General features: G+C 57.2%; 7 protein-coding genes across 7 annotated transcripts; 3 read left to right on the forward strand and 4 right to left on the reverse strand.

Annotated features, from left to right (window-relative positions):
* Positions 1 to 52: 52 nt before the first annotated feature.
* P168DRAFT_233275 (magnesium transporter CorA family protein) lies at positions 53 to 2097 on the forward strand (the record flags this gene model as incomplete). The annotated part of the gene is made up of 2 exons (XM_024833359.1): positions 53 to 1461; positions 1518 to 2097. The coding sequence occupies 2 exons, from the start codon at positions 53 to 55 to the stop codon at positions 2095 to 2097; spliced, it is 1989 nt and encodes a 662-aa protein (XP_024693972.1).
* Positions 2098 to 2406: 309 nt separating this feature from the next.
* Positions 2407 to 3435, forward strand: P168DRAFT_265779 (uncharacterized protein; the record flags this gene model as incomplete). Its single annotated transcript, XM_024834931.1, has 1 exon — positions 2407 to 3435. The coding sequence occupies one exon, from the start codon at positions 2407 to 2409 to the stop codon at positions 3433 to 3435; it is 1029 nt and encodes a 342-aa protein (XP_024693973.1).
* A 169-nt stretch (positions 3436 to 3604) lies between these two features.
* On the forward strand, positions 3605 to 5794 carry P168DRAFT_325739 (MID1 family protein; the record flags this gene model as incomplete). Its single annotated transcript, XM_024841046.1, has 2 exons — positions 3605 to 5027; positions 5091 to 5794. The coding sequence occupies exons 1-2, from the start codon at positions 3839 to 3841 to the stop codon at positions 5792 to 5794; spliced, it is 1893 nt and encodes a 630-aa protein (XP_024693974.1). The 5' UTR covers positions 3605 to 3838.
* A 331-nt stretch (positions 5795 to 6125) lies between these two features.
* On the reverse strand, positions 6126 to 7919 carry P168DRAFT_288840 (splicing factor ESS-2 family protein). Its single transcript, XM_024836881.1, has one exon. It carries the CDS (start codon positions 7836 to 7838, stop codon positions 6420 to 6422), a length of 1419 nt encoding a protein of 472 aa, XP_024693975.1. The 5' UTR covers positions 7839 to 7919; the 3' UTR covers positions 6126 to 6419.
* An 836-nt stretch (positions 7920 to 8755) lies between these two features.
* Positions 8756 to 16598, reverse strand: P168DRAFT_309717 (putative RNA polymerase II transcription elongation factor (Ctr9); the record flags this gene model as incomplete). Its single annotated transcript, XM_024839330.1, has 3 exons — positions 15445 to 16598; positions 12615 to 15387; positions 8756 to 10944 (listed from the first exon to the last, which is right to left on the reverse strand). Exons 1-3 carry the CDS (start codon positions 16297 to 16299, stop codon positions 8756 to 8758), a joined length of 5817 nt encoding a protein of 1938 aa, XP_024693976.1. The 5' UTR covers positions 16300 to 16598.
* Positions 16599 to 16742: 144 nt separating this feature from the next.
* On the reverse strand, positions 16743 to 18494 carry P168DRAFT_288841 (lysophospholipid acyltransferase family protein). The gene is made up of 3 exons (XM_024836882.1): positions 18376 to 18494; positions 17404 to 18313; positions 16743 to 17313 (listed from the first exon to the last, which is right to left on the reverse strand). The coding sequence occupies exons 2-3, from the start codon at positions 18144 to 18146 to the stop codon at positions 16926 to 16928; spliced, it is 1131 nt and encodes a 376-aa protein (XP_024693977.1). The 5' UTR covers positions 18147 to 18313; positions 18376 to 18494; the 3' UTR covers positions 16743 to 16925.
* Positions 18495 to 24103: 5609 nt separating this feature from the next.
* P168DRAFT_325745 (uncharacterized protein) lies at positions 24104 to 26722 on the reverse strand. Its single transcript, XM_024841047.1, has 2 exons — positions 26489 to 26722; positions 24104 to 26354 (listed from the first exon to the last, which is right to left on the reverse strand). The coding sequence occupies exons 1-2, from the start codon at positions 26624 to 26626 to the stop codon at positions 24372 to 24374; spliced, it is 2121 nt and encodes a 706-aa protein (XP_024693978.1). The 5' UTR covers positions 26627 to 26722; the 3' UTR covers positions 24104 to 24371.
* Between the last annotated feature and the right edge of the window lie 36 nt (positions 26723 to 26758).

A 26758-nucleotide genomic window follows, 5' to 3' on the forward strand; every position in this document is an offset into this window, starting at 1 on the left:
GACTCTCAAAACCCATTAATGTACCCGATCGCAAACGGTCCACCGAGTCATCATGTCCGAGTCACCCCGGTCTGAGAAATACATGTGCCTGACCCGGTTCAGCACCCCAGTCCCCGAGCTGGACGATCACCGATTCCAATTGGAACCTACGCAGCCGCGCATTGAGGCCACCCCCGATGCCCAGCTCAGTCGCCAGAATACCGCCCAACAGGGGCTCCCCCCGGATACTCCCCAGCGCCCCGATCTGCTTCATGTGCAGGAGGCGCTGCGGGAGGCCGGCTCATTCTCGCGAGACTTTGAGCAAGCCGTCGTCGACGACGACCAAGCCGGCAAGGATATAAATGCGCTGGGTCGGCGTTTCTCTGTCGATCCGCCCGGCAATACCCGTCAAGGCCGTTCCTATAGCCGCGCCCCTCAGGACCTCACCAACGTGTCGAGAGAATCGTCCGTCTCCGCCCGGTCAACGTCGCCGCCAAACTCCGTCGAAGCGTTCGCCGACCCCCGCCGTCGCGAGCGCGCAAATACCCTGGAAAGCCATGGCGCGCCCGACCTCGAGGCGATCCTGCAGCGAACCGTCTCTGGCGGCACCCACGCTCGCCGTCGCACGTTCAGCAATGCGAGTATCATCCGGCCCCAAGCGGGCGAAGTGCAATTGGAGCCCGCCGATGACCCTTGCGTTCCGTCGTATGAGGAGCCGGGCCGGATTCCGGTCATTGATTACGAGGAATTGGAGGAATTCGTGGCCTTGAATCACAAGGCAAAGCCCACCACAACGAGACAGTGCCAAAGCCTCGGCCAGAGCAATCAACAGCGGGTCTTCTATGATCTCCGCCCAGGCGCCCAGAAATCCGGCGACGAAGAAAAACGCTCATCCAGCGTGGAACGATCTTCGGATGACTACATGACATCGGACCCCAAACTCGATGAAAAGGCCTTGGCGGAGTCCGTGGACGAGAAGGAACTCTTGGCGCACCTGAAAAACGAGAATGAGCCCAGTCGGTTTGGCTTCTTCTCGTCCGAGTCGCAGAGCACCGTACATGCTGCCGAGCTCGGTGATCTCGTCTTGCCGGGGGATACGTTCCGGGATCTCTTCCAGCTAGGTCCGGAAGGGGGCGTGTGGTGGTTGGACGTTTTGAACCCCACGGAGGCGGAAGTTAGCGCGCTCTCGAGGGCGTTCTCCATCCATCCGCTGACCACGGAGGACATCATGACCCAAGAAGCCCGAGAGAAGGTCGAGCTGTTCAAGCAGTACTACTTTGTTTGCTTCCGCACCTTCTACCAGCTCGACAAGACCAGCGAGAATTTTATGGACCCCGTCAACTTTTACATGGTGGTGTTCCGTGATGGAGTGCTGTCATTTTCGTTTACCGACAATCCGCACTCGTCCAATGTCCGGCAAAGAATCGGCAAGCTTCGCGACTACGTGTCCCTGAGCAGTGACTGGATATGCTATGCCATGATGTAAGTTGCCTCCAACTCCGCTCCGTGTCATTTCGTGAAAACTAACCCAAATACAGTGACGATATCGTCGACAGTTTCGGTCCTGTTATTCGCGAAATCGAAGTCGAATCCGAAGCCATCGAGGACCTGGTGTTCATCGCGCGCATGGACGATTTCGAGTCGTTTTTGCCCCGGATCGGCGGCCTACGCAAGAAAGTCATGAGTTTGATGCGTCTCCTGGGTGGCAAAGCCGACGTCATCCGCGGGTTCTCCAAGCGCTGTAATGAGCAGTACTCGGTGACTCCGCGTGGTGACATTGGCCTCTACCTGGGTGACATTCAAGATCACGTCGTGACGATGATGTCTAACCTAGCGCATTTCGAAAAGATGCTCAGCCGGTCGCATACCAACTACCTTGCCCAGTTGAATGTGACCAACCTGGTGCTGGGCAATCACGTCAACAATGTCTTGAGCAAGGTGACGCTCATCGCCACTATGCTAGTTCCCATGAACCTGATCTGCGGCTTGTTTGGCATGAACGTGCATGTCCCAGGAGAGAATGCCGACGGCTTGGGGTGGTTCTTTGGCATTCTGGGTGTTATCGGCGCTGTGATTATCCTCAGCGGTGTAGCTGCCCGATTTTATAAACTTGTATAGCGCGATATTGCAGTGTGCATTCTTCATATTAGTTAGGCGTCACCTGGTCTTGGTAGCACATTATATAGTGCAATGGATCAAAAGAAAATAGTATCAAACAATCAAAATCCGTCTTTATTTGTCTTCTTAATTTGACGCCTTAAGCAAATCTCTCCAAAAGTCCTGTCTACTCCTACGTGGTGGACGGTTGTCCAGTGACCGGAGAATCTGCGGATTACCCCATTCGGTTAGATTTGCCTTTCTGGGTAGAAAGTATCTTCACTCTCGCCCTCACTTCGACTTTCCGGCCGTTTTTTACCGGGAGTGCCAATGGGGCCAGGATCCAATGAGTCAAGTCTCTTGACTGTGATAATCACGACCTCGCCGACCCCATCCATCCCATCCACACAATTAGTCTCCTCGGTACTGCGATCCTTCAACCGACACTGCACGGCACTGCTCGCAGCCCGAGTGATCGTCGTCTTCGACACCTTCGAACATGTCACAGTCCGATCCCGCCTGAAAAAGGGCCAAGCGACGGCAAAAGTCGCCGAAAACTACAGCGACTACATAGAGAACGTCAAAGAGCTCATCATCGCCAAATACGCTCCCCACGGAGACAAGAACCCAGCAAGCGAGCCGGGAGCCACCGCGCTCCGCGAATGGCAGGACCGCGCCGAGTTCGGGCTAGAGAACCCCCGCAACGAGGTTACCGTGGCCATCACGCAGACGGCAGACCAGCAAGTCACGTTCATCGAGCCCGCCGCGCGCCTCGGGTTCGGACTCGCTGTGCGCTCGGCGCTGAGGATATGCGGGACGCCATACGTCTGGGTGCAGCAGCACGACTGGGCCCTCGCGGCGGATATCCCGCTAGCGCCGCTCCTCGACGTGATGGCGAGTTCGGACGCCGACGAAGCCGCGCCGGTTAAGTACGTCTCGTTCCCGTCGGAGCGCATGCGCTCGTACGCGGTGTCGGCCTGCGTCAATGACTACCCGGCGCTGCGGGAACTGACCGCGTCGCTGAAGAGGGACTTCACGCCGCCGTCGCAGCCGGAGGTGAAGGTGCCGCTGACGCCGCTATTCTTCTGGTTCGATAAGCCGCATCTGGCGTCGACGGAGCACTATCTTGCGCGGGTCTTCCCGAGTCGGCTGGCGATGCGGCGGGGGGAGTTCATTGAGGATAAGATCGGGCAGCGGGCGAGACATAATATGAAAGAGGGCCAGTGGCACCGGTGGGCCTGTTGGCTGTATTATGCGGATGAGGCGAAGGTGCCTTATCTCCGCCATTTACACGGGAGGACTTGGGATGGTGTAGATGGGAAGTTATACCTGAAATATGGGTGTGTTGAAGATGAATGATAATATTATTCTACTCCGTATCTGTACTCGATCTATACTGTAGACATGCAATGCTGCATAAAAGCCCATTACATAAGCCCTTATCAGCCGTGTGGCTGAGAAATCCGAGACGTGGCGCAGGCTGACAGGGCAAACAAGAATAGATCACGGCCCACCGCAATGCGATCAACGATGAACACAGGATATACTCGCGCTGTCAGGTACAGGCGACCTCAATGCACGACAATCCCAGTTCCATTTTCTTGTCCTACAACACACAGATATAATCAGTGAATGATCCATCCAACACCAGCCGTCGGTCCATTCCAGGCCTCCGTCCGCGCCTGACCCAAAGCCCACTTGTGTAGTCCGCGCTTCCACCATCGCATCGCATCGCATCGCATCTTACCGAGACGTACCGTCCATGCGACCCCCAACACCCAAGCTGCAGTACCGCCTGGCAGCAACGCTCGCCGCATGCAGCGCGGTCCTCTTCAGCGCGCCGGCCTTCGCGCACACAGAGGACAGTCTCACAGCGCCAGCGCCGGCTGGGCCCGACGGGAGCAATGTGACGCTCGGCAGTGGAGGGGGAGGGCAGTTCCCGTTTGCGCTGGGATCGTATAATGGGCTTGTGTTGGAGGATTCGGCTGATGAGGGGGTAGATGCGTCGCTGGATCCGATCCGGAGAGCTCGGCGGGCTGTGTCGTCGGTGGGGAATAATCAGTATCAGGAAGATGATATCAAGCCGGGGGAGGCGCAGAAGTGGTATTTTCCTAGGGATGCGAAGGATAGGGATGGGGATGGGCCTAAGGACGGGAACGATAGGGAGGGTGGTGGTCCTAAGGAGGGGAAGGATAAGGAGGGCGATACGCCCAAGGAAGAGCGCCCGAGTCATCAGAAACGCGCGAACACAGTCTACGTGTCTATGACCATCTGCTCGAAGCCGCGCCTCTCGAAGGGCGCGCCCGATCACAACCCCCCGGCTCTACCCCAGCTAGAGGTCTCGATCCTAGGATTGAACGGGACGGACAGCTGGGCCGTCTTCAAATCCGAAGGCGGCTACATGAGCGCCGTCGGAGACGCAACAGGCGACGTGCAGCTCAAAGTGACAGCGCCCGAAAGCAAAGACTACGAGGGGACCTACCACTACCAGATTGCGGCGTCCGTCGACGCGCTCTTCCACACGGTGGGCGACGACGAATCGCTCTTCCCTGTCGACTCGGACACGACCACGGCGCTCCTCGCGACTGCCGATCTCAACAAGACGGGCTATCACCTGCCGGCTGGCAACGACAGTGACTGGCTACATAAACATCCCCCGTTTGTGATGTTCGCCAATAACGTCAATGACCCGTCTATTGAGGGCATGGAGCGCTCGTACTGCGCGCTGAACCTGCATGCGCAGGTCAAAGGCAAGAAGAGTGTTGAAGCGAGCATGACTAGGCGGCCGGGGGGTGAGAAACTCCGAGAGCAGTTCTACGTTACCAAGCTCAATCGCAGCTCGGAGTACACCGGTATCCTGGCCATGGCGGGGGACTCGACAGACTCGGGGAATGGATATATCGGGGGAGGGGGGCGAGTGTGGAAGCCAGAGACATTCTCCACGAAAAACGGTATCCCTCCTTAAACCCTTCACACACCTTAAGAAAAACAGCCCAACTAACAAAAAAAAACAGACGACAACTGCGCCCTAATCCACGACCTCCCCTTCTGCAACGAAGTCGCCTACTCCGTCCCGACCAACCCCCAAAACTACAAGAACAAGCTCCCCGACCTGATAACCACCTACGACGACCACGCCCGCAGCCTCTACAAAAACTTCACCTACTCGCTCGCCCAAATCCAATGCAACGCCACCAACAACGAAACCAAATGGTCCCTCTCCGTCAACTGCGACGACTGCGCCAACGCCTACAAGAACTGGCTCTGCGCGGTCACCATCCCCCGCTGCGTAGACTTCTCCAACACGAACAATACCGCCCTGTACCCGCGCAATATCCTCCGCCCCTTCCACAACGGCACCTCCCTGCCTTCCAGCGCGGTTAACGACACAATCCGCAAATCCCCCGCCGCGCGCCACGCGCGTAACCCCTGGATTGATCGGCTCATTAAACCCGGGCCTTACAAGGAAATGCTCCCCTGCCGCGACCTCTGCTGGGATCTCGTGCGCAGCTGTCCGTCCGCACTGGATTTCAGCTGTCCTGAGGAACCGGAGATATGGGCGAGTTACGGCGCGAAGAATGATTCCGAGGAGGGGAGGTGTAATTATCCGGAGGCGCCGTTTCGGAATAAGAATGGGGGGGTTGCGTTGCGGGGTGGGGTTGGATTTGGATTGGGGGGTTGTTTTGGGTTGTTGTGTTTGGGTTGTTGTGATGATTGATTGGATGCTGGTGTGGGTGTTTTTTTTTTTTTGGAGTATATACTGGATTTGGATATGAGTTTTGTATAGGTTGGGTTTTGAGTTGCTATATACTTTTTTTTTTATATCTTCTACTGTAATTATATTATACAGATTATACAGATCGAGACGATTGATCATATGACTCGCATTGAAGCCAATTCGAACAGAAGAAGGGAGATAGACGTTGATATAGAGGTTGACGGAGTGCAGTCAACGTATACACTACAGTCTTGTTTGTTTATTTACTTGCTTATCGGCTATTGTTTATTGTTTATTGTTAACTTATCTGTTCTTGTTGATTGATATATGGACTAGATTGATATGGACCCAGTCATATATGAACTAGTTAATACAAATCAATGACTGTATGATGCTTGATTGTAAGGTATAAAAAAGAAATTCGCTAATATCAACTCAATAACCAGCCCATAACTCCTTTGAAAGATCCCAACGCCTATACCTGTTTATCCCATACTCCGATCCATCCAATATAATATAGTAGTAACAGTAGTGTAGTGTAGTGTAGTGTAGTGCAGTGAAATGCAACGATAAGCTCACGTATAACCCGCGCAAGAAACCCATCCCCTAGAAAAAAGGAAAAAGGCTACTTCCCCCTCCTCGGCGTAGGAGTCCACATATTCCTCAACCCCGACCCCGACGAAGACGAAAATCCCGGCGTCCGCGGCGTACTCCCCCCCACCTGATGGAGCAATTTCTGCGCAGCAGGCGTGAGGGCCTTCCCCGGCGTAACACCCCCCGCAGGAGGATGACCGCGCGAACCAAAATCCAAGCGCGGACTGCTGGCGAAACGTGGGGTGCGGTTGACAGGAGTCTTGGTCTCGCGGGCGGCTTTTTCGGCCCGTTTCTTGCGTGACACACGGTCGACCATGCGGTGGTGGAGGGCTTCGCGGTGGCGGTTCTCGCGGATGGAAAATGGGTTGGGGGTACGGTCTTGGGGATCGCTGCTGCCTAGAAGGTCGTTGAAGTCGTCTGCGGATGTGGTGGCGGGGTCTGGTTCGTCCTCGTCGACAAAGGCGTAGCCGTTGACGCGGGGCGTCTCGCCGCCGCCTGTGTAGCCCGGTTCGGAGTCTGTGAGGCGCGGACGCCCCGCGATGGCGTCTTTGATAGCGGAGATAGACGGGGACGGGGGAGGGGGTGGCGCGCGGTGGGTTTCGTCTGGTAGACGAGTATTCTGATAGACGACGTGTTTGGGCCCCGCGCGCGAGGCAGCTTCAGCGCGCTGCTGGATCGTCTCGTGGTCGTCTTCGATGGACTGGGGCGCGAACATGAGCGGGTTCTCCGCCCGGGCCTTCCATGCGTCTGGCTTTGCGGGTCGGGCGTCTAGGTCCGTCTTGATGGCTACCGCCTGGTTGGTCGGGTCGGAGGAGGGCGTGCCCCCCTGGGTCTCGATGCGCTTGGTCTCCCGCCGGTGATGTGCGATCTGGCGCGCCGTGGGAATCTTATTCCCGCTCCACATCCAGGCGTAGTGCTCGCGGCGCTTGGCGTTCTGCTTGTCCAGGACCTTGTTGAACGACTCGTTATCCTCGCTGGTGTATTTAGCCTGGAACTCGAGGAGTCCAAGCCGGGACACGTCCGGTGCGGCGCTCTCCTCTTGGGACAGCGTCGAGGGGGCGACAGTCGACGGAGTCGCAGAGCCCACCGACAACGGCGTCTCACCGCGCCATCCGGTCGGCGTGTCCCCCGCGTTAGAGAACTGTGGTGTGGTGCCCGAGGCGGCGGGGCGCTGCCTGGCTCTGCCGGGCGTTCTTAGCACGTCGACTAGCCTCCTCTTCGAAGTGGCGATCCATTCCTTGTCCTTTGAGTCGAGGGCGTCCAGGTAATCCTGTTTCACCTGGGCTTCGAGTAATCCCGGGAAATAGTCTCGGGCGATGATGTCGGACAAGGCGTCGGTGTAGACGTCTTCGTCGAGGACGGTGGCGGGTCGTTTGATGCGCTTTGGGGGTGGGGGAGGGGGCATCAGAGCGGATTCGCTCTGGCGTTTTATGAGGGCTTGGGAGGACATGGTGGCGGGAGGAACAATGGACTGGTTGTGAAAGGTGTGGTCAGTAATGAGAGGACCTCATCGGTCGTCCGGCCGGGGAAGAGACATGGAGATGATGAGAAAGAAGATGGAGATGCAGCGGAGTGAGATGACGGAGATGTGGACGCGGGCGGTAAGAGAAATAGAAGTGTATAATTGGCTGTTCCTTACTAGAGTAATATACTGCCGATCTAGATATAAAAACTACAAGATAGGGCTCGTTACCAGGTATTATTATATAGGTATCTATTTGATAACCACCTCTGCAGAATGTAAAATGGTTGATTGTATATACAGTACACATGTACAAGTCTATATCCTATCTTTTTACACAGACAGTAAACAACCAGACAATTGTAATCGACCAAGGAAATATCCCAACGACGGCCGTCAATATCCAAGAACGAGAGAAAAAGATAAAATAGATAAAACCACCCACCCACTACAGTGCCCAGATCCTCCGTACCAGAAGAACACCGGATGTTTTTCTTTTTTGGTCCCTGAGGAAGCAGCGCTGAGAAATGCAAGATATAGACCCGAGAAAGAAGAGAAGAAGAGAAAAGAAACATGGGGGAGAAGAAGAAGAAACCCAAGAAGAAAAAAAAAAAAGAAGAAGACAACGAAGGACGAGAGCTGTTGCTGGATCAAAAGACAGACGGAAAGAACGACACGTATGATAGACAGAGCAAGGAAATTCGCCAATGACCGAAATGGAGAAGATGGGAGAAAAATCAGGGAGTCATCAATCGTCGAAGAGATTATCGGCGGTGGCTACACCTTCCCTTTTTTAGGGTATATATGCCAGAAAGTAAACAAAGACTAGAACAGGGAAAGAAACATGATAAAAAAAAAAGGAGAAAAAAGGAGAAAAAAAGAAAGAAAAAATAATTCACCCAAGGTTAATTGGGAGGCGCAGTGGGAAAGAGAGAGTAGGATGGTCGGCCTCGCCGTCGGTGCGCGCTCTTAGGCGGCAGGTCGGGCTTGGCGCGGGCCACCCACGGGGCCGCCTCCAGGTGGGAGGTCGACTGGGCCCGGTCGTGCAGGGTGGAGGCCCCGCACGCATCCCGAGCGGCGTCCCCTGAGGAGGGGTCCCGGCACCAGGAATCCAGCTCGCCGGCGAGACTCTTCGTCGGGCGGTGGTGGGTGGACGCCTCGGGGCGGGCGGCACTGGCGGCCGAGGGGCATCGGGAGGAGGAGGAGGCATCCCCCCCGGCGGACGGGGCCCCGTCGGCGAGGTCCCGGCTATTGGCCAGGCTGTGGATCAGGTCGGGGACGCTGACGGTGGAGACGGAGGACCGGTGTTTGCGGACGATGGAGGCGGCGCGCGACAGGATCAGGCTCTCCTCGGAGTTGTACTTGCTGATGGGGGAGAAGCTGCTGCGAGGGGAGACCGGGTGCTCCATCTGGGGGCTGACTCCTGATGAGTAGAAGGAGAAGGGCCGATCCGACTCGGCGTCCGTCGCCAGGTACTCCTCGTACAGGGCGTCCGGCCCGTCGGGCTTCCCCAGGGCCGACGGGAACAGAGATGGACCGACCGGAGGGAAGTAATCGCCGACGGCACTGGCCGGGGTGAGCGCCCGCTGCGACCCCGGAGTTGCCAGCGTGGAGGGGCTCAGGTGCATCGCAGGCACCGTCGGAACCCCTCGAGGTGCCGGCGACGGGACGGGACCGTCGCAGTCGGTGGCCAGGATGGGGATGTCGGACCCGGGAGTCGGGAGCGGCGGCCGCTCCTCGAGCGACCGACGACCCCAGTCAAAGTCGGAGCACGATTCGGCGGCGTGCTCGTAGCAGTAGTCGATGTCGGCGTCCCACGTCTCGTAGATGGTCTCATAGGTGGGCTTGCGGCGGGAGGATCCGCGGCGGACGGGCGCCCCGGAAGGCGGGGTGAGATCTTCCGTTTGCGACGGCCCACGCTGCAGGTGTGACGGCGGCGGCGGCAGGGTCGGGGAGCCCAAGGCCTCGGAGAATCGCCGGGACAGTTCGGCGGAGGAGTAGATGGAGGGACGGGAGGCGGGCACGGGGCTGCTGCCCCCGCGGGACGATGGGCGGGGACCGTCGGCGAGGTCGGGTTGTTCCGGGCTATCGTGCCAGTGGGTGGCAGCGATCTCCTCGGGCACGTCCGTCAGGTCCGACGGGCGGGTGGTCGGGGACAGCGACATGGTGCGGACGTGGTCCCAGGAGCCGGCGGGGTCGGGGCCAGACGGAGGCGGGCGGTGGAGGATCTCGTCGATGACGCGGGCGGTGGGTTCGGGGATGTCGGGAGCGGCGGCGAGGTGCGGCGAGGCCGGGCGTGGCGGAGGGGAGTCCACGTAGGACGGGCGAGGAACAGGGCGGGAGAAGTTCTCGACGGCGCGCGACGGGCGGCGGGCGTGAGACACCTGCTGCTTGGGGCTGATGGAGGAGGAACCCCCGGGGGAGACCGGCGGGCTGAGGGAGGCGAGCGGGTCCTCGACGGGGGCCGTCGGGGTGGTCGGGGGGAGGGGGGAGGAAGAATCGGGGTCGGCGCATTCGCGGAGGGGGAGGATGTCCTCGGCGCGGATACCCTTGAGGCCGGTGACGGGTCGCTGGGAGGCGCGGATGGCGGAGAACTCGGTGACGAGGTCATTCTGGCGGGTGTCCTCGAGGGCGGGGAAGTGCGACTGGCTGGTGTGGGTGAGGTGGTGGAAGTCGAAGGGGTCGGAGATGAGGGACTTGAGGTGGCCCTGGGCGTCACTCTGGCGGGCGCGATGGTGGCGGTGGAAGAGGTCCCCGACCTCGAAGCGGGCGCTGCTGGCCCTCCGGTCGCGGTCGCGGTCGCGGTCGGACTCGTCGACCTCGTCGAGGGTGGCGACGATGTGGAAACGGCTTCCCTGGCGGCGGAGGATGCGACTGCCGCGGGTGAAGAGGGCCTTGGTCATGCTCTCGGGGCGGTCATTCCGCAGACCGGCTGCGGAGGGGGCGCGGTCGTCCGGGGGGTGGACGGAGGCAGCATCAACGGAGGTCATGGAGGAGGTGGTAGAGCCGGTGGTAGAGCCGGAGTTGGAGGTTGAGGTAGTGGTGGTAGTGATGGAGGAGGAAGAGGTGGTCGTCGTGTTACTGCGAGAGCGACCTCCAAAGACGGAGAGACGTTTGGGACTGTGGGGGAGGGCCGTGGACCTGGAACGGAGATGGACGGCATGGTCTGGGGGGTCACCATTGGAGGAGCGAGTGGAGGGACGGTCATCTAGATGGGCCAGATCTGGACGGGCTTGATCCGGACGGACCTGATCCCGGTGGGAGTACATATTGATATAAACGGGGGTAGTAGTCAGGATGGTCAGAGGCCAGGTGGAAGTAGCATGATAGGAGGGGGTGGATAGAAGTGGTTTGGAGGGGGGATAGAGGAGAGGGAATAGATAGAGAGAGAGAGAAGACAGAGGAGAGGAGAGGAGAGGAGTGGAGGAGGGAGAGAGAGAGAGAGAGAGAGAGAGAGAGAGTGAGTGAAGTGAAAGAGAACAGGGGAGAGAGAAAGAGAGAAAGAGAGAAAGAGAGAAAGAAGAAAGAAAGAAAGTGAGAAAGAAAGTGAGAAAGTGGAGTAGTCTAAGACGCCCGACGGATAACCGTCAAACCAGTGGAGAGAAGAGATTGGTCTGGATCCCCATTCTAGTTAGATGAACCGATTCACGAGAGAACAGGAGAGAACAGAAAACAGAAGACCGAATAGAAAGTAAGAGAGAAAGAGAAGAGAAAGAGAGAGAGAACTCGCTTAGTGAGTGGGGATCCTTTCCATATAAACTCGACTCTCCTATACAAGATCAGCCAAGTGGAATAAATCCAACAATGACATTTAAAGGAAGGAATCCCTGCCATCCCCTGATCCATCGCAGCCTCTCGCTGGTCCATGGTTCATCCAGGATTATCCACGATTTACCCTGTTTAACCATTGACCAGGTTCTCCGGACAGACAGCGGAGACGGGGAAATAGCATATAATAGAGGTATTATACGGAGTAGTTTATATTCATCTTCTAGATTCTATCTTCTAGATTCATCTTATTCTTCTATTCTGTAAATTTCTACATGATATCTATTGATCTATTATATTATAGTCACGTACCTCGGATCCACATGCTGGGAATATCACACCGCCAGGGTACCTGCATCCACGTTCTATTATTTATTAATCTATGATTGACTATTATTATTGGATCTTATATGATATGATATATTATATTATATTATCCGGGGCTGAACAGGATCATCTCTCTCTCTCTCTCTCTCTCTATATTCCCTTATATCCTCTCTCTATCTTCCTAAACATCAACTATAAAATCTAATATTAAAACACCAACAGAGAACAAGAACAAGAACAAGAACAAGAATAAAGAATAAAAAAATCAAACATCTAATAAAACAGAATCACAATCTAACTATAAATAAATCCCCCTATCCTCCCTCCGGACTATCCCAATCCGGTCACTCCAGGACGATCTCTCGCTCTCCCTCGGTCGCATCGCCCTCGTTCTCCATCGTTCTTCCTCCTGACGATCGTGTCTGGACCTTACTTACTACTTGGTGGACCGTATTCTGTCCACTGATACTACCCAGTGGACTCTTGTCTACTTCTGTCGACTCCTAGTTCGACTCGACGGTCGACCGAGTACGCGTCGATACGATCGATGGATCTGATATTGTATACACCTCGGATAACGCCATCATACAGAGTAAATAATAGATAATAATTCACAAGAGAATAATCAAAACAGCCCGTCATCCTCGTGTTCTTCCTCATCTCCCCCACTTTCCTGCCCCCCTTCGTGGCCCCCGACCTCTCCTCCTCCCGTCCCCTCTCCCTCTCCCTCTCCCTCTCCCTCTCCTTCCTCCTCCTCCTCATCATCATCCGCAATCCGTCGGGCTTTCTGTTTCGCCCGTCGGCGCTGCACCACTTCCTGCTCCTGCTCCTCCTCCCTATCATCCCCCCCATCGCGCATCTCCTCGTCCCCGTCCGACCCCGCCGGGCTCCCGCCCCCATCCTCCTCCTCATCCGAATCCACCACCATCTCACTACTCTTATACTTGCTCGACGCCTTCCCGCCCGATCGACGCTCCAACCGACGTCGCTTCTTCGGCGCCGCCTCACCCGCACTCTCCCCGCCCGAGCTATCCCCATCACCCCCCACAGGCCCCTCCTCCCCATCACTGACGAACGAGTCCCCGTCCGTGTCCCGCCGCTGCGACCGCTTCTTGCGCTTCGACGACGCCCCACCACCACCACCACCACCACCACCAGACGCCTTCTTCCGACGCTTAACGCGGTCGCCCGTCTCCTCGTCCGTCGTTAGCTCCGCTTGCTCCCGTGCGTGATCGTCCGCCGCCCGCTGCTCCGCCAGCCGCTGCGCGTCCTCGATCAGCTGCTGTCGCTCGGCGGCGACCTTCTGCTTCCGCTCTTGCTCCACAGCTTGTGCCTGCTTGACGGCTTCGGCCCGGCGCGCGAGCTCCGCCTCCCGCGCCGCCCGCGCCTGCTGTAGCTTGGCCGCGTTCTGCTCCTCGTAGGTCCGCTGGCTTTGGAGGGCTCGCTCCAGCTGCTTGTTGATCGTCTTGCCCATGTTGGCGCGCTGTTCCAGTGCGCCCGCCGGGTAGGGCGGGTTCTTCCCTGCTGCGAGTCGGCCGAAGGTCTCGACCGCCTGGCGGAGTCCCTCGGCTGCGGCTTCGAGGTCGGCCACTGTGCGTTGGGTCTCGCCCAGTCCGTAGGCGAGCGATGCGATCTGGTTCTGCACGAACGCGACGTTGAATTCCAGATGTACCTGCCCCGGTGCGACCGAGTGCGCCCGGCGCGCGTACTCCAGCGCTGTCTGCATCGCGGATAGGCTGGCCTCTTGCTTCCCCCGTAGGAGCCATACTCTGCCTAGGCAGGCAAGGATCTGCGCGTCGCGCGCGCGGTCCTTGGATAGCGCCGCCTCGTAGTGCTCGATCGACCGCGTGTACTGGCGCAGCTCGGCGTACACGTGCCCCAGGTTCAGGTAGACGCTGGCGTCGCGCAGCGTGTCGCGGATCTTGGAGAAGATCTGCACGGCCGCGCTGTAGTCCTTGCGGTCGTCGACGAGCGCGATGCCGATGCCCTGCGCGGCGTAGGCGTTGCGCCCGTCCAGCTGCAGCGCCTTGTCGAAGAACTCGACCGCCCGCTCGTACATCCGCCGCCGCTTTTCGCGCTCCGTGTCCGTCTCCCGCCGCATGTCGCGCGCCGTCAGCAGGTGCACGTTGCCCATGCCGGTTAGCGAGTACCGGTCGTGCTTGTCGAAGTACTGCAGCGTGTGCTTGTAGTGGCGCTGCTCGGGGTCTTCGGCGAGGTTCGCGGTCCGCTTCTTGGATTTGCTGAGGTACCAGCCGAAGAGCGCGCGCACTTCGAGATTCGTCGAGTCGGCTTCGTAGAGCTTGCCCATGCGCTTGGGGCCTTCGTCGGTTGGGCTCTGGCGGAGCGCGATGTAGGTCAGGCGCGCGTTGGCCTCGGTGTAGTCGCTGTGGCGCTCGAGGAGCCCCGCGTACACCTTCTTGGCTTCGTCGGGCATGTCGGCGGCTTCGTAGGTGCGGCCGAGGTTGTAGCTGATTGTGGTGACGAGCGCGTCGGTGTCGAGGTCGCTGGATTTCTCCTGCGAGCGCACGCAGGCGCTGAGTGCCGCTTGGAATGTCGCCCGTGCGGCGTCTATCCGCTCGGACTGGTACAGGAAGCAGCCCATGTTGTTGAGCAGCTGCGGGGGGAGATTGGCGCGGAGGGCCGTCCGGAGCGCCTCGGCGTCGTCGTCTTCCACGCCCTCTGGGCGCTCGTCGTCGCCCATCTCCGCTAGCTGCATCTCCTCCAGCTGGGAGAGACACTGCATGCTCTTCTCGGGCGCGGTCTGCTCGTACAGACGCGCCAGGTACACCAGGACGGACTCGTCCGGCACGATCTTCTTCGCGTCGTCCTTCCACAGGCTGCGCACCGACTCCAGCAGGCCGATGGCCTTTTTGAGCTCGGCCGACTTGTCTTCCTTGGAGCCGCTGCGCTGGAGCGCGAACACCTCTTCCGCGTGGAGCGCTGCCAGCAGCAGCATACATTCTGGGTTCTTGGTCTGCTGGACGATCTTCTCCAGTCGGAACTTGGCTCCGTCCAGGTCCTTGTTCGACACTTGCATCTGCACCGCGCCGAACTTGGCCGGCAGGTATCCCTGGTCGCCGCCGCCGCGCGCCTGGTCGGACCGGTTGTAGTACTCCGCTGCGCGCGCCAGGTCGCCCTCGTAGTGTGCCTTGCGACCGAGCAGGTACCATCCGTCGCTGGCGATCTGCATGACGTCGGTGTGTTCGATCGACTTGCGCGCGAGCGTCTCGACGGTCGCGTAGGACTTGCGCAGGAGGAAGTACCCTCCGAATAAGGCGCAGGTCATGGGGTATTCCTTGTCTAGCTTGAAGGCCTTTTGCGTGTACTGCGTCATGGCTACCTTGTACAGGGAACCGAAGGACGGGTCGGTGGTGGCGTGGCGTGAGCTGTCGTAGAGGTAGTAGACTGCAAGGAGGATGTTGGCGACCTTGGAATCGGGGTTCTATCGAGATCAATCATTAGCTTCGTGATCAACCATCGTAGACGAGGGTAGACTCACCAACGCCAGTGCTCGCTCCCAGGCAACCTTGGCCTGATCTTTGAAGCCCAGCTGCCACAGACAGCACCCAATCCCGATCCGCGGGTCCGGGTCCGTCAACCCCGGCATCTTCACCAACGCCCTCTGGTAGCCCTCGAGCGCCTCCGCATACCTCCCCAGCATGTAATGTGTTCTCGCGCGACCCAGGATCGCCATCACGTTGCGGCCCCCGAAGGCCCGGGAGGACTCATCGAAGCATTTGAGCGCCTGTCGCAGGCACTCGACGCGCTCGGAGGTATCCACGGTGCCCGGGCGGACGGGCCTCGGGGGGTGCAGCGAGGCGCGCAGGAGGGAGAGCACACCACGGGCCAGGAACAGGGGCGGGAAGGCCGGGTTCAACCGGGAGGCCTCGTTCAGCGTGGACGTGGCCTGCTGCAGGTAGTAGTCTTTCGTCTTCGCCTCGGTGTACAGTTCGCCCTCGGACGCGACGCGCGGCGCCTGGCGACTCTTCAGCATCAACAGCCAGCAGACCCAGCCCAGCAGGCCGAGCTTTTCCTTGGTGGCGCCATGGGCGACCGAGGCGAGGCCCTTGTTCAGGATGTCGATTGCGTGGTCGAGTTGCTTCTGCTTGGCGTAGGCCAGCGCGATGATCACCCAGAAATTCTTGGCGGCTTTCTCGTTCTCGAGCAAGGTGCAGAGTTCGGTGGGGTCATCGGGGAGACCTTCTAGACTGACCTCGACTTCGCTGTCGAGGGTGGAGGCGGGAATATCGATGGCGGAGGGAATGTCAGAGAAACGGAGGTTGGCCAAGGAGTTGGCCGGCGCGAGCGAATCCCCGTTGACACCATTGGCGAATCCATTCGATACGGATGCCATGTTTGGACAGGGATCCAATTCCGGTCGGAAGGATATTTAAATTGGAGACAGGAGGGGAAATGGGATGTTTCGTGAGGGGGGGAGGACAGGACAAGTTTTGCGGCGAAGCTTCAGCTCATATTCATCACCGAGGAGAAAGTCAATCGTAGGTGAGACTAGCGACTGCTGAGCATCCGAGCACGATCGGAGAGCCCTGAAGTTGCGCAGCAATTGCCGAAAGTGTAAAAAGAAGAAGGAAGAAAGAAAGAAACGAGAAAACAAGAGAGGTTGTTGGGAGGAGAAGATGGTTGATCCGATCGAGGATTCAGAAGATGCCCCGGAGGCCTGAGGCTCGGCCGCCCGTAATGGGGCTGGTGCTCACCGCCACACTGTGGCTTGCCATACTTTAATAGTCTTGAGAATACAGTACAATATACTACTACTAGATATCAAGTCAATACTATCTAAAAATCATTCAATAACCAATTCTATCATCGATTAACACTGGCTCCAAAATCCGGTCAAACCCAATCCAACGAAGGAAGCTGTCTATCTAGTTGCATTGCCCATCATTATCGTCATCTGCGCGCACTCATCCCATCATGGACCACCTACACCGGTCGATCGCAAAGTCATTCCCCGGCGGCTCACCGTGCCAACACCTTTGGTAACTTGCACAGACAAGCCGCCATCGTCACCACCATGAAAATCCGAGCGAGTTCGCTCCAGTGGCCGAGTCGCACATGGGCCTCGACGAATCCATCGGACGCGACGGCCTTTTGCTTCGCGGACCCGGATCCGGCCTCGATGGTGCCCGCCAGCTCAGTCGGGAACCGCCCTGTTTCAAAGTATTGGTCCATCAAGAGGTCCTTCTCGGCCCATCGCTCCCGCAGCCAGGTATCGAATTCTGCCTGGTCCTCCAGCGGGATATCCGACACGGCGAACCGTCGCCAATACATGTTGACCGACGTCGGAGGTCTCCCCTGGCCATAGGTGGAGCGCAGGGTGAAATATTTATCAGGAAGGCTCCCTTTCCTATTGTCCAGTCACTCCGTCAGCTTCTCCTGGGCTTTGCCATGTGTTTTTATTGGGGGGGTGGAGAGAGGAAGAAACGGGAGGGCTTACGGTGGGCCTTCGTAGGCGACAGTGCAGTCATACACCCAGTCCACCGTCCCGCGTAATTGCTGCAAACAAAAGAAGAGACCGGTGGATCGGGGGAGCAGCACGTGCTCCGGGGTCGGGTACCCCTGTTTCTGGGCGTAAGCGGCACTCCGCTGTTTGGTGTTGGGCGACAGGTTCGTCCCCTCAGGGAAGATCAGCAGCCACATGGGGTCGTAGTCGGGAGAATCGGACTTGGAGCCGGAGTGGCGCGCTTTCAGCTTCTCCAGGCGATGCTCGAGCCGGGGCTTGTCGGAGATCCACTTGCGGGCCATGAAGATGAATCCGTAGAACATCATCCCCTGACCCACGATGGGGATGTACTTGAGGGATTCCTTGAGGATGATAAAGATGCGGCCATGCATCGCATTCGTGTAAGCGACCCACCAGAGGTAGATCCAGTCGGTATACACTTGGTGGTTGGCGATCATCACCAGACGCTCCGGGAACTGGGTCTTCAGCTGTCCATCGACCAGCTGGATTTGTCCTCGCACGCTGTGATCCCCACTGACACGGACATAAGTCGGACACCCCCACTGGGTGAGGGCGGTGATGACCAGTCCAAAGGATTGTTTGGTCGAGGCCATGTACGAGTAATACCAGCGTTTGTTGAGCAGGTACAGCGGGGCGCCGACCAGCTGGGTCGCGAAGATGACGAAGCAGCAGCAGTTGAACCAGGCTCCCAGGAGCAGCGACCGGACGACCTGCATGGGGATGCCATGTTTTAGCCGGGGTTCTTCATCTTTTCGAACTGCGTGGGAGGTTGTCTCGGGGGCCTCTTGTTTTCGGTGTCGGAGCTCGGAACCGTCCATGGTTGTATCGTTTATTCTAGTTGTGTTCTTTCTTGTGCTAGGCTATTTCCTCGAGAACATGGAAACTTCACGGACCGAACCCGTTAGTGGACGAACTCCTTCTCTTTAGACCAGGGTCACGACGTACAAAGAAAAGCGGTGTCTTTTGCCGCTGACGGCACCCCGGGGAGGATATAGAATCCGTCGGAGTAGATAGAGAGTCGGTCGTAGTCGTTTCTTGACGCCAACAGATGTAGCCAAAAAAAAAAAAAAAAAAACTCAAAGGGTCAAAGACGAAAGAGAAGAATCATTTCGAAAGAGAAGAGTCAGAGGAGTTCAGGTGGATCAAGAGTTGCCTGTGGATTTGTTGGCTGAGAGAACAAACGAATGGATCTCGTGATCCCGATCGGAGCATGACGTTTCTGCCGCAGCCTCGGCCTTTATCCTCAAGGCGGTCAGCAGCCGATCTTCTCATCTTCCTCTCTGCATCTTTCCTGTCAATCAATGGTGGGAAACTGTCGAGTGACTAACTGACTGAGTCTGACTAGTCAATCAGATCTCAATCAAAAAATGCAGTCCCTCCATCAAAGGACCTTCTGACATGTTCCACAAGTCCTGGACTAAGGACGCCATACAGAAAGTGGGTCCAGGCTGGATCAGGTATGGCAGGACGACCCGTGGGTCAGGTTGATTGGGATAGATTATCTTACTGCAATCGGTATGAGACCATTTTCAATTACTATATTAAAGTTGGTTTGTTCGATTATATTAAGGTCTGTTCATCAGTGCCATGGCTGAGTCATGTACAAAGGAAAGAGCGCCACCGCGAGGGTGGATGATATGATGCTCAACCACGTTGACCCATTCAGCCATAGTGTGGAATGTGGAGTTTCTCTTGTCTCCTTCCCCTCTCGAACGGGGGGTCTACATCAATCGAACTGTGCGTGTCGTCCCCTCGAACCGCGTGGATGGAGAGACGACGGATCGATCGTGACTCTGATCCTTCTGCCAGGGTGAGACACTGAGACAGAACAGACACCACTGCTACGTGGGACGGAGAATCCGCCTGGAACGACAGACCGAATCAGGCTGACCGTCCAGGGCTCGATCTGACTAATGGATGAAATTCTAGTCTGGATCAAACCAATGGAAGACAAGTCTCAACGTCTCAAACCGAAAAAAGGAAAACAAACAGTAAATCAATCAAATCAATCCCGTTCGAGAATAGAGTGACAATGAACGAAGAGAGAAAGAGAGGATGAATGAATGAAAGGAAGGGAATTCAGTAAGATCGAAGGATGGGGATCCCCCTTGAAGGAGTGAAACCTTCTTGTTTGGACCTTCAACCTCCCTGTCACTCTTTCTTTCTCCCTCTTAATTAACGGTTGGGACTTTACCACTGCCTACTTTCCTCCCCCTCTCCTCTTCTCTCTCCTCTCCCTCTCTCCCTTTCTTGGCTCCTTCTTTCCCGCCTTTTCTTTCTCCCCTTTTTCTCTTCTTCCTCCCATCCCCCCCTCTTTCTCCAGTCTTCTTTCCTTTCTCTCTCTCTCTCTACCAATTGATCGATTCAATTGAGAGATTGTTGAATGCTCAATCCTGCAGGTCAGTGGTGACTTGGACTTGGATCACTGTGGTCTCTCGTCGCGTTATCGTCTGAATCAACGGGGAAATTGTGCATCTCCCGCCTGGAGCCTCCTCGCCCTTGCGAGGATTCTCTGGTTTCTCAACCTGCAGGTCGGAAGTCAGGTAAGATCGCATTTCCTTTCTTTAGAGCAACCGGAGCGGAACAGAAGCGAGACAAGAGAAGAAAGAGATGAAGGGTCTTCAGACAAGATTCTTGACTCAAGTCAAGTCAAATTACCCCACTGTCTCCGCGCGATCTATATGTCTCCCAAGACACCCGCACGGTTGGGTGTACACCACCGTCGGCCTAGTCCAGCTTGCAGGATTTCCCTCTCTCTCTCTCTCCCTTCCCATTCATTATTATGCGGGGGAAGGGTTGTTCATTGATCTTCCCTTTCTGTGCCTTTTTCCTTTAACAGTAAAACCCAGAATTCTAACAGCCAAGCAGTCAATCATTCACCCCGTTACCCCTCCGCGCCCTCGAACAAACACCCCACACCCACCCCCTGAATTCTTGTGTGTCCCTCCTATTGGCCTTGCTTGCGCTCCAGTGCAGAAGGGTCTTATGGAAAGTAAGTGGGCCATTTCTTAGGTCGTTCACTCCCGATCAGACCTGTTTCAATCCAACTTTTTTCTGTTCTTTTTTGAGGGGCGACTCTTCATCTTTTTTGTTTGCTTTTTTTTTTTTGTCTTGTCTTGTGGTGGTTCTGGTTCCACGTAGTCTTGCATTCCGCGTGTATATCCCTCCATGTTCCTAAACAGTCCTCCCTTCGCAGGATGTATTCCCCCAATCAGTTCATGAACCCTGGGCCAGCCCCTCGCCCGCCCGCCGAACGTCCCAAGCTCAACCTGGCCCCGAACCCCTCCAGTGCCGCCACCTCGTTCAGCCAAATGAGTCTCAACTCACCCTCGACCCCGGGGTCCGCGAACCTGTCCCTGTTCCCCAATACCAGCTCCCCCTCGCTCGCTCAGGTCAAAACCAACCAGTCCGGCCAGGGCAGCCTCTCAATCGTCAAGGAGGGCTTCGTCCGGTGCAAGGAAGACAAGTTCCTCGCCACGTGGAACCAGCGATTTCTGACCCTGCGCGAATTCCGCCTGGATTTTTCCAAAAATGAGACCGGCAAGGTCGTTCTCTCCATCCCGCTCTCCACCGTCACCAGCGTTTCGCGGTCGGAAGATACCCGCATGGCGTTCGAGATCATCCGCTTGGCCAATCCCAAAGACGCCGGGGCCAAGGCCGCCGTCCTGTCCCGCGATGTGCCCACCAAGAGCATCACCTGTGAGGTCAAGACCGACGACGAGATCTATGACTGGATCGACAAGATCTACGAGCGCTGCCCGGGCATGGGCGGCGTGAGTAACCCGACCAACTTCAGCCATCGCGTCCATGTCGGCTTCGACCCGCACACGGGAGCCTTCGTGGGCCTGCCGCCCGAGTGGGAGAAGCTCCTGACCTCGTCGGCCATCACCAAGGAGGACTACAAGAAGAACCCCCAGGCCGTCATCGAGGTCCTCGAGTTCTACTCCGACATCAAGATGCGCGAACAGAACCCCGAGTACTACTCGGGCATGTCCTCCGGCCCGCAGCAGTCGAAGCCCTTCGGCAACAATGGCTCCGTGGGCAGCTCCATCGCCCCGCCGCGACCCCCGCCGCCAGGCCCCGCCCAGCGCCTGGACACTGGCATGCCAGGTCGGGGACTCAACTCCTCCCCCGTCAACCCCCACGGCAGGGCCGACGCGGATCGCTCGGTGGCGGAGCAGCAGCAACAGCAGCAGCTGGAGCGCATGAAGGAGATGGCGGAGCAGGAGCGTCGCCGCGTGGAGGATGACGGCCGACGCGCCCGTCAGCGGGAGGAGGAATACGAGCGCATGGAGCAGGAGGCCTACAACGCCTCGCTCCCCAAGTCCCGCGCCCCCACGGCCAAGCAGGAACTAGGCGGCTATAGCCCGGAGCCGTCCATGAATGACCGCTACAAGCCCAGCCGCCCCGCCCCTCCGGCGCCGGGCGCCGGACGGGGCCCGCAGGAGCGCCAGTTGACCGCCCAGCGCCCCGCGCCGTCCGCGCCGACGGCCTCGAACGGACGGGCGCCCGACCAGTCCGCCCCAGGCTCCCGCTACGCGCCGCCGCATGAGCCCCGCTCCCCGTACGCGCCCCGCGCGCCCCCGAACCACGGCCCCAAGCAGCATGCGCAGGGCCCGCCCCCGTCCAAGCTGCCGGCCCCCGTCCAGCCGGTCAAACCCCTGAACATCGCCAACAAGCAGGGTGCCCCCAAGCCGGGCGTCTCCGATGGCGTCCGCCAGGCCGAGGCCGCCTTGACGAAGAAGGCGGAACAACCCCACAAGAAGGAGGTTCGCATGTCGGCCATGTCCGAGAACGAGGTGATGGACCGATTGCGGTCCGTCGTGTCCAAGGACAACCCCAACGAATCCTACAGCAAGCAGCGGAAGATCGGACAAGGTGCCTCCGGGTCCGTGTACGTGGCCCGGGTCAAGGAGCATGCCACCTCACCGGTTGCCCATGAACTGTACCGGCAGTACGGGCCCCGGTGCCAGGTGGCCATCAAGCAGATGGATCTGCGCAGCCAGCCGCGGAAGGAGCTGATCGTGAACGAGATCATCGTCATGAAGGACAGCCAGCACGCCAACATCGTCAACTTCCTGGACTCATTCCTCCAGGAGTCGAGCAACGAGCTCTGGGTGGTCATGGAATTCATGGAGGGCGGTGCGCTCACGGACGTGATTGACAATAACCCGGTGATCCAGGAGGATCAGATCGCCACCATCTGTGTTGAGGTGCGTGTTTAACAACCCCCCCCCACTAATACCTCAACAAGATCATACTGACCACCGCAGACCTGCAAAGGATTGGCCCACCTCCATAGTCAGAACATTATCCATCGTGATATCAAGAGTGACAATGTCCTCTTGGACCGAGCGGGACACGTGAAGATCAGTACGTTGTTTCTTTTTCTTTCTTTGTTATTGACCATGTCGATACGATCGATCCTATGGCATTTTGACTGACCACCCATCTGTAGCCGATTTCGGGTTCTGTGCCAAACTAACCGAGTCGAAAAACAAACGCGCCACCATGGTGGGTACGCCATACTGGATGGCTCCCGAGGTCGTGAAGCAGAAAGAGTATGGCCCCAAGGTCGACTGCTGGTCCTTAGGTATCATGGCCATCGAGATGATCGAGTCCGAACCGCCGTACCTGAACGAAGAGCCGCTCAAGGCGTTGTACCTCATCGCCACCAACGGGACGCCCCGGTTGAAGAAGCCCGAGAAACTGAGCAAGGAGCTCAAGTCCTTCCTGAGTGTCTGTCTCTGTGTCGACGTCCGCAGCCGAGCCACGGCCGACGAGTTGCTGGCGCATGAGTTCCTCCGGTCGGGATGCAGCCTTGCAAGCCTGGCCGAACTGCTCCGCTGGAAGAAGAACAGTCAATGATCTCGATGATCTAATATTTGCTTTTCCGCGTTGTTCTTCTATCGGACAGTCAATTTTCCCTCCCCCTGCACGATTTACACCAGATCTGGCCTTACGCACATATGGGTACCATTTACGCCGCCTCCGGTTGATTTTGCTATTCCTGACGACCTGCATTGATTGCACTTCGATTTTTCACTCGTATGATATCCAACCCAAAACAGCTTCGTCGGCAGACTTGGCGTGGATGATTGGGCGTTTTTTTGTTTTTTCCCCCTCTTCTTGGGAGTTCGTTCCCACTTGGTTCGTTTTGATGATCTCTGATACTCCTGATCTGATTCATGGCGTGGCTATGCTCTTCTTCTCTTGTTCACCTTTTTTTTTTTTTTTTTTCTTCTTCACTTCTTCACCCTTTTTTTCCCATCTGGCCACCGACCCGGGCTGATGGCTCCACGATGCGGTCGACCCAGGGGTCCTGGATGTACATGTCCTAAGGACAGGACCGCGAGGAACAACTAGTATGTACGGATTGGGGGACAGACTCCAGGGTTATGAGTTCTCGGTGGGATCACATAATTTGTTTATAGCAAGCGACTCTATCAGAGAAATAAATTATAGACCACTAATTACCATGCATGTTTACCCTTGACTCATTGGGTTGTGTTCCAGATAGAAAGTAATTAGATGAGTAGGCTTCTAAGATATCATTGTCAATAACGTACATGGATTCGTTTAGAACACCAGGGAGAGAAAGGAGGTGATAGAACAGCAAATAAAGACACCATTCTCCAGGCTTCTCTTTGTTTTTTTTTTTTTTTTTCTTTTTCCTTCCTGCTCTGGTGTTTGTATGATTCCACACCTGGTGATTGATTGATTGATTGATTGATCAGGTAGAATCAGAGAGAGCAATGGTTTAACCCGCTCAGTGCAGTCCTAGTGTGAGATACTTATGTATATCCATCGATCAAACAATAATCAACCAACCAACCAGACCAGTTCAAACCAGCTCATACCCGACAAAAACAAGGAACCAAACCAATAAATAGAGAAACAAAGTAAAATAATTAATAAAGGAAATACATGTAAAGTCATTATCAAACCCGCGCCTCCGCCGCGCAGACCTCCCCGAACAGCACATCACCCTGCAACAGAGCATCTATGCTCTCATTCTCATCATCCGTGTCTTTACTGTCTGCTTCTGTTGGAGAAGAAGAAAAAGAAGACGACGACGACAAAAGTCCCCCGTCAACCAGTTGCTTCTTCCAGACGGATTGGTCTTGGGCGGAGAGGTCGGACCAGAGGTGCTTGATTTGGTCGGGTGGGGCTCGGGAGGGGACGAGGTAGAGGAGGTCGATGAGAAGGTTGTTGGTTTCGGGGTTGCAGGTTATGGAGAGGAGGGGTTTGGTTTGATCTTGATCTTCTTGTTGCTCTTGTTGTTGTTGTTGTTGTTGTTGTTGTTGTTGTTGTTGGTGCTCGCGGGCTTGGAGGATGATGTTTTGGAGCGGGGAGGAGGAAGAGGAGGAGTTGAGGTTTAGGGTTGGGATTGCTGGTGGGGGAGAAGAAGAAGAAGATGACGATGGTGAAGATGAAGAGTCATCCGAACTACGTCGCAGCGAAGTCGACGAGTAAGTCTTGTAAGGGATGACGACAGCGTCGTAAATATCCGGCGGGAGATAGTCCGCGACGCCCAAATGAGGAGGCAGGGCGCCACGGATCTCGCCAAAGGCCTGGACGAGGAAGCAGACGATGAGGATGGAGAGGAGGGCGGTGGAGGCGCCTGCGAAGCTGGACCAGACGCTGGACTCGCCGGGGATGGAGAGCACGTAGCGCGGGGTGCGGCTGGATGCTGGGACGGGGGCCAGCGGGAAGGTGTGCACGACGACGGTGTTGCCCATGCTGACGGAGGCTAGCTTGACGGACTGTGGGGGCGTCTCGGGGGAGATGGGGTGGGCGGGCGGCGTGAAGTGCGAGAAGCAGGTTTTTGTCACGGAGAAGGGGTGCACGTCGCGGAGGGTGGTGTAGACGCGGAACTTGTCGAACCCGCTGGTTTGGCGCCAGCTGCGAGGGTCTGACTCGAGCGTGATGACTTCGATAGACTGGTCGCTGCCGGTTACGGCGACGATCGTCTGCTGCCGGTTGTCGAGGTCTTTGCCGAGGGTGCAGACGTCCATGCCTAGGCCGATCTTCATCGTGCTGCGGAGCTTCTTGCGTCGGACGATGGTGGCTGCCGCGGTGGGGGGTTTGGGGTCCTTGCTGTTCGGTGTCGCGGCTGGTCCCAGGTCGAGCAGGATGAGCTCGCAGCCGGTGCGGTCGGGGGAGTTCTGGAGCAGCAGCAGCGCAGTCGGCGACAGGAAGCGCAGAGCGCGGAACTTGGGCCTGCTGCGGGCGGCGGCTCCTTCGGGGCGAGGGATCGTGTACACGGTCTGCACATCGGGGGCAGCGTTCGACCGGGTATTGGAGGAGATGCGACAGAGGGACACGTCGCGCCCGTTGGTGTATGCCACCAGGAACCGGCCCGGCTGCTCCTCCGACTCGATGATATCCACGTCCTCGGCCTCCTCGTCGTTGTCCAGACGGATGCGCCCGATCACGTCCGCGGAGGCGGGGGTCGAGGACGAGGCGTCGAAGAAGACAATCTCACCCGATGGCGCGAGGCCCGTCGCGATCGCCGCGACCCGGGGCGACTCGGTCCCCTTCCACGGCGACAGCCGTGTTATCCGCTGGTAGGTGTCGCCGTTGCCGCCGGACTTGGTAGTTCGGAAGAGGGACTCGCGGGAGAGAGGCGTCGTCGTACCAGCAGGCTTTTCCCGCGCAGGGGACTTCTTCTTCTTCTTTTTCTTCTCCGGGGACTCGGCCAGGGCCGATTTCCGAGGGGGATAGTCGATCTTGAACGATCGCAGGTGCTGATTGTTGCCGCGCTTCTGTTCAACGACGGAGCTGTTGATGCCGGCCAGGGCGACGAGGGAGTCGTCGGCTGCATGCGCCACGGCCAGCGAGGTCACCGAGTCCTCATCGCGCGACAATTCGATATCGACGATTTCGGAGATTTCGTTACGTTTGGAGGTGTTGAGGAGGGCCTGTGGGGATGACGTGCGTGCCGTGTCAGCTTACGGATGTTTTTTTTTTTTCCATTTGTCTGGTTTTTTTTTTCTGGCTTTATTTTCGTTTCTTCTTGCTAAGTAGCCATGTATAAAGAAAGAAAGTCACGTACAATTTTGTTACCCACCCCACTGCGCCCTTCGCCGCCTCCGCCAGCAACCAGGAGGAAACCCGGATTGCGCGGGTCGAAGTCGGCGGCGAAGAGGGGACACGAGAGCGTCAGCTTGGACGAGGGAACGCGGGGAGCCATAGTGGAGAGGGCGCGCGAAGCATCCACCAGAGGGGGCGAGAGGATGAAGAGGGTTCAATCAAGAGGAGGAGAGGTGGGGAAGAGAACAGATCGTCGGAGAAGGCGGACGATGAAGGTGGTTATTAGTGAATT

Source organism: Aspergillus campestris, assembly GCF_002847485.1.
Source record: "Aspergillus campestris IBT 28561 chromosome Unknown P168scaffold_4, whole genome shotgun sequence".
Classification (NCBI taxonomy): domain Eukaryota; kingdom Fungi; phylum Ascomycota; class Eurotiomycetes; order Eurotiales; family Aspergillaceae; genus Aspergillus; species Aspergillus campestris.

Bases quoted from the DNA above. Each gene is read 5' to 3' on its own strand.
- P168DRAFT_325745 (XM_024841047.1), bottom strand. From the start codon at position 26,626: ATGGCTCCCCGCGTTCCCTCGTCCAAGCTGACGCTCTCGTGTCCCCTC. The intron at 26,355-26,488 runs GTACGTGACTTT...TCATCCCCACAG, and splicing joins GTGGGGTGGGTAACAAAATT to GCCCTCCTCAACACCTCCAA.
- P168DRAFT_288841 (XM_024836882.1), bottom strand. From the start codon at position 18,146: ATGCAGGTCGTCCGGTCGCTGCTCCTGGGAGCCTGGTTCAACTGCTGC. The intron at 17,314-17,403 runs GTAAGCCCTCCC...ACTGGACAATAG, and splicing joins GTCGCCTACGAAGGCCCACC to GAAAGGGAGCCTTCCTGATA.
- P168DRAFT_288840 (XM_024836881.1), bottom strand. From the start codon at position 7,838: ATGTCCTCCCAAGCCCTCATAAAACGCCAGAGCGAATCCGCTCTGATG.